Source organism: Thalassophryne amazonica, unplaced genomic scaffold, assembly GCF_902500255.1.
Source record: "Thalassophryne amazonica unplaced genomic scaffold, fThaAma1.1, whole genome shotgun sequence".
Classification (NCBI taxonomy): Eukaryota; Metazoa; Chordata; class Actinopteri; order Batrachoidiformes; family Batrachoididae; genus Thalassophryne; species Thalassophryne amazonica.
Window position 1 is genome coordinate 1429671 of NW_022986231.1, and position 6077 is coordinate 1435747.

Sequence of the window (6077 nt, forward strand, 5' to 3'; positions counted from 1 at the left end):
TGATCAACAACTGTATATATTCTTGCTCTGGTCATGGAATTTGCACATATCCATTACTGCTGAATGTTGTCCTGCCACTTTGCACTACAAGTATTTGTTTGTTTACAATTTATTTTTGTATAATTTTGTTACAATTACACTATTACAACTTTTTTTTTTTAACAGCTGTTAGATCTCTACACTTGATACTTATACTTTGTTATTATATTTCTTAAATACCTTCTTTTGTGAGGTCAGGGAGTCCAGAGATCAGGTATTTCAGTTCTCAATATGTCTGTGATGTATTGTAGAAATGACAATAAAGCTGACTAAGACTTACTCTAGGTGGACTCCAATTAAGCTGTAGAAACATCCCATGGATGATCAGTGGTAACATGATGTATCTGAGCTCAATTTTGATTATCATGGCAAAGGCTGTGAATACTTACGTACATAAGTTTGCGAAAACAAAAACTTGATTCACATCACCATTATGGGGTATTGGGTGTAGAATGTTAAGAAACAAAATGAATTTCATCCATTTTTGAATAAGGCTGTAACATAAAATGCAGAAAAAGTGAAATGCTGTGAATACTTTCTGGATGCAAAGTACGTACGTCTAAGAGCGAAACGGTTCATTTTCTGTATGAATTTTCATGTGTCTGATCAGTTTGGCCTTTTGTCCAAATCTTTTACCACACTCAAAACACAAAAACGGTTTCTGGCCCGTATGAATCATCATGTGTGTGTTCAGACTGCCTCTGTGTCTAAATCTTTTACCACAATCAGAACAGCTGAATGGTTTCTGACCCGTATGAATCCTTATGTGTGAGATCAGACTGGCCTTGTGTTTAAACCATTTTCCACAATCAGAACAGCTGAATGGTTTCTCTCCTGTATGAATTCTCATGTGTGATATTAGATTTGCCTTAAGTCCAAAACGTTTACCACAATCAGAACAGTCAAAAGGTTTCTCTCCTGTATGAATTCTCATGTGTATAATCAGACCCCCCTTCTGTCCAAATCTTTTACCACAATCAGAACAGTCAAATGGTTTCTCTCCTGTATGAATTCTCATGTGTGTTATTAGATTCCCTTTAAGTGCAAATCTTTTCCCACAATCAGAACAGTCAAATGGTTTCTCTCCATTATGAACTCTCATGTGTTTGTTCAAATCATCCTTATATCCAAATCTTTTCCCACAATCAGAACAGTCAAAAGGTTTCTCCCCTTTATGAATTCTTATGTGTTTGAGCAGATTGCTCTTATGTCCAAATGTTTTACCACATTCCGAACAGTCAAATGGTTTTTCACTTGCTTGCCTTCTTCTTTGTCGTTTTGAGACACTGTTATTTGCCTGGCAGTTAAAACCTGAATGAAGTTCTCTGGTCTGCTTCCGTTCACAACTGTTGTCAGTCTCACAATCAGAACTGTCTGAACTCCTGTCATTGGTATCTGGTTGTAAATGACTGTTTGGACCCGAGTTGGCTGGTTGTGGCCCTCCATTGTCCTCTGCTTCAGCCTGTGCTGTCAGTGTTCTGTGTGCAGTCAAGCCACTGGCTGCAGACTCAGCCTCTGTGCTCTTGTCACTTTGGCCTTGATGAACCTGTGATGACTGCGGTTTTTCATCAGTCTCCTGCTGAAACTGCTGTCCCTGCTGACTGATACATAGTTTGTCTTGTTCCTCTTTAATGTCCTCCTCGTCAACATTCAGTTTCCACTCCTGGTATTCATGGAAAATTTGTTGTTCTTTAACTGGCAACAACTGCTGCATGTCTGCAAAAAATCAATTAGATCAATGTTCATTAAAGTAGTCATGATAATGCTGAGCTGACTACAGTAAGGTATTGCACAGATGGAATTTATGGTATAGAAATGTACATCACACGTTTGACATTTCACACATTCCTGAACTGCAGCCAGATATTTTGACAACTTTGGTGATTTGTCCAACTGACTCAAACAGACAATTCTCATCTTGATAGGATGTGACTAGACACAAGTAACATCAGCAGCCACAGCTAAGAGCAGCGTAAGTTCCTGTCAAATACTCTGACACATTAAACAAAAAACAAATTTATTTTTGTAGCCGTGTGACTATTCCAAGTTTTGTTGAGCCTTATCCAACACATATGTGGATAACATCTAGTGGTTTAAGTCTGTACTGGATTGTATATTGGTGTCAGGTACAGAGTTGGGTACTAATGCACTACATTTAACTCTGTTACATGTATTTGAGTAGTTTTTTTAACTGTACTTTTAAGAGTAGGTGTTTTTTACTCTTACTCAATTACACTGGTCATGAAAGAAAAATGTACTTCTACTTTGTGTTATAAACCTGTCCCTACATTTGTATAGAAGAAGTAACCCTATGTAGACCCTGAGGCCCGTTGGTGCCAGTGTCGCAGACTGAACAGTCCCCCCTACAGATCGGCCCGTCCTGCCTTCACTGTGCATGCGTCATTTCGGTGCGTCAGCAGCAATTCACTGATTATCACATTGTTTCTGCTTCTATTCTACTCTCTTATTTCATTCTTATTTATTTGCCAAAAGGTTGGTTTCTCAGAATGCAAAAAGTGGAGAACCACACTCAACAAAAAAGGGTCAACATCCCCTTTTCTACTTTTTTGTACTAATAGCCCAATTTCATAGCCTTTATGCCGCATTCACATCGGGCGCGATCAGACGCTACAAATTCATGGGGGTCGCGTGGCGACGGATGCGCCACCATCGCCTGGTGTGTCGCTCTGCTTTTGCTGCGAAAATTTGCCCCGGTGCATCATCAAATAGGAGGAGCTTCCATTCCGGTCGCCGGCTCCGGTTGTCAGTCAAGTTAACATGACGGACCTTGATCAGACGGAAGCGAGTTGTTGTGGAAAGCTGACAAACGTCATAAGACATTCCCAATTCAGGGAGTATCATTATTTGCTGCAGGAGCTGCGTCAGGATGACGGCCGCTTTCAGCGGTCCTTCCACCTCTGCAGGACCCAGTTTGAGGACCTCCTGTCCCGTTCACGCGCGCACATGTAAACAAAAAAAAAAAAAAAAGAAAAGAAACTCTGCTGCCTGCTGTGGGGCTGCTGTTCACTCTTCCCCCCAAAACTCTGTCATAATTGTGTTTAGAAACCAGTCACCATTTGTTTTATTATACATCTGTGTAATTAATTAATAAAATATTCTCCACAGATGATTCGCTCGTGCGCGCACGTAAAAACTCTGTAGAAACTCTGCTCTCCCTCCTGCGGGGCTGCTGCTCGCTCCAAAAACTCTGTCATAATTGTGTTTAAAAACCAGTCACCATTTGCTTTATTATACATCTGTGTAGTTAATAAGTAGCTAAAATATCTCCACGGACAATTCGCTCGCGCGCACACGTAAAAAAACAAACAAAAAAAAAACGAAACTGTGCTGCCTGCTGTGGGGCTGCTGCTCGCTCCAAAAACTCTGTTCTAATTGTGTTTAGAAACCAGTCACCATTTGCTTTATTATACATATGTGTAGTTAATAAGTAGCTAAAATAATCTCCACGGACGATTCGCTCGCGGGCGCGCACGTAAAAAAAAAAAAAAAAAAAAGGAAAATCCGTTGCTTGCTGCGGGGCTGCAGCTCGCTCTTCCCCCAAACTCTGTCATTATTGTGTTTTATAAACCAGTCACCATTTGTTTTATTATACATCTGTGTAATTAATAAGTAAAATAATCTCCACAGACGATTGCTCGCGCGCACACACAGAATAAAAAGAAAAAGAAACTCCGCTCCCGCTGCTGTGGGGCTGCTGCTCGCTCCAAAAACTCTGTCATAATTGTGAAATAAAGGACAAAAGAGACATAAGTCCTGCTCACAGGCTGCTACCAGATACAGGACATGTTCACATCTTCAGTCAAACTCCAGACATCTCCACGTCACTACATATTCAGTCCCTGATTGGTCATCACAGCGCGACGAGACGAGACGAAAAAGTTCACATTTTTCAACTTGGGGAGGAGGGCAACGCGACGTAAATCGACGCATTATCGCGCCACAAATGCGCAAATCGCTCAAAATTGCTTCACTCGCGTCACTTCATTCACGTACATCGCGTCGCGCTGCGTGACTTGGCGCCAAAACGCGTCGTTCCATAGGGATTACATGGCAACCTGTCGCTGCTGTCGCTCACGTTGCGCCCGGTGTGAACACAGCTTTAGAGTGTGCATATCATGAATGCTTGGTCTTCTTGGATTTGTGAGAATCTACTGAATCTACTGGTACCTTGTTTCCCATGTAACAATAAGAAATATACTCAAAACCTGGATTAATCTTTTTAGTCACATAGCACTACTATTATTCTGAACACTACTGTACATCAGATCATTATTTTCTGGATGTGTACAGTTTGGTTGGACTGTGGCATTGGGGCTCACTGCATGTTATGAACATGACCCCCACGAGATGGCTCAAGGGACCCGGTCATAGACCTTCTCCAAGTCCACACAGCACACGTAAAGTAGGTGATCATACTCCCAAGACCCTTCTAATGGCCTAGTGAGGATAAAGAGCTGGTCCACTGTTCCACAATGTTACTCCAGCTGAATCTGAGGTTCGACTAACACTCTTGAGTTTCCCCTCTAGTTAAAAAAAACAACCTGCTGTTTGGTGCATACACACAAAGTACAGTCAGATTTCTCTCTGCGACACAAAGTCGCATAGAGGCAGCCCTCTGGTTCTCCGGTGAAAACTCCAAAATAAAAGCACTCAGCTGGAGACTTGTGAAAGAGACAGTGGGAGTTCCTCTCCAGGAGTTTGGTTCCAGAGCCTGTGCTGTGCGTATCGTGGTATTGTTTAACCGCCTGCACAAGTTCAGGCTCCCCCCAGAGAGGTGATGTTCCACCTTCCAAGAAGTGATGAACCGTATAAAAATATGTTTTGCATAAAGTGGGATGAAAAGCAGTTTTTTCTTTCTTACAGTAATGTGTAAGGTCGGGCATAACTGGGTCTGTCTGGGGTTCTTACTCCGGTCAGTCTGGGTTAGGGAAGACATGAACATGATTAAGGCTTGGGGAAGTTAGTCATCTTACCAAACAAACATGTTGGCTGTTGACCTCAATTTTAGATAAAAGCAAATGTGCACAAGTATTGAAGTATCACGTATCAGAGATCAGTAAAACATATATCATCTCGAGTTTTGAGAAATAATGTAGGTCTTACCATCAGGATGTGGTTGTAGATGACTGCATGGACCTGAGTCTCTGGCTGGTTCTGACCCTCTACAGTCATCTCCATCAGCTTCTGTTTTCAGTGTTCCAGGTTTAGTTGAGTTGCTGGTGAGAAGCTCCACTTCTGTGCTCTCGTCTTTCTGGGTTTGTTGAAGCTGTGATGACTGTGGTTTATCTTCATCCTTACTCTTCACAGAGACAACAGTGAAAGGGAACTTAGTGATGTCAGCCTCTTCCAGTCCAAGAAGCTGCTTTCCCTCCTGACTTACCCAAAGTTCCTCCTGTGTCTCTTTACTCTTTAGAGGCTCTGAATCCTTCTGATCTGGACTGCCATTCCATTCCAGCTGCTCAGGAAGAACATGTTTTTTCTCTAATAGCTGCTGCATGTCTGCAAGGAAGCATTTAAATGGATAAAATTATGGGTGGGCGTGTCCTTAGCCTTTTCCAGGTCCTGGTGTCATCTACATGGAGTCACCAGCTCTCAAGATACCGCTAACTTCAGTCCACAGAGCTGTAGTGTCATGGCACAAAGTACTCCTCACTTGAATCTCCAGAAGTAATAATTCATTTCACACAAAATCAGTCCTCCAAGGATGATCACAAAACAGTTGATTTGGTTTTTGCTGTCATTTGGTTTTTGCCCATGTGTGGGCCGCTGAAGAGGAGGTACTGCTGGCCCACCACCACCAGATGGCGCCCTGCTTGAAGTGGGGGCTTCAAGCACAAGAGGGCGTCATAGCAACCGGGAGTGACAGCTGTTACTCGTCATCAGCATCAGCTGTCACTCATCCACGTCATCACCACCACCTTAAAGGCCGGACTGCAACTCCACCTCCCCGCCGAGAAATCAACTACCAATCAGGTAATTTTCTCTGCTGAACAAAACCTTGTGTAATAGTCTGAACT

At 42.5% G+C, this 6077-nt stretch overlaps 1 protein-coding gene across 3 annotated transcripts; it reads right to left on the reverse strand.

Annotated features, from left to right (window-relative positions):
* Positions 1-242: 242 nt before the first annotated feature.
* LOC117505621 (gastrula zinc finger protein XlCGF57.1-like) lies at positions 243-5796 on the reverse strand. Of its 3 annotated transcripts, none has more exons than XM_034165203.1 (3): positions 5164-5796; positions 1226-1755; positions 243-1057 (listed from the first exon to the last, which is right to left on the reverse strand). In XM_034165203.1, exons 1-3 carry the CDS (start codon positions 5555-5557, stop codon positions 599-601), a joined length of 1383 nt encoding a protein of 460 aa, XP_034021094.1. In that variant the 5' UTR covers positions 5558-5796; the 3' UTR covers positions 243-598. The 3 variants fall into 3 exon arrangements, with proteins under 3 accessions (XP_034021094.1, XP_034021093.1, XP_034021092.1); XM_034165202.1 differs by having other exon boundaries at positions 243-1755; positions 5164-5359; positions 5441-5763; XM_034165201.1 differs by having other exon boundaries at positions 243-1755; positions 5164-5765.
* Between the last annotated feature and the right edge of the window lie 281 nt (positions 5797-6077).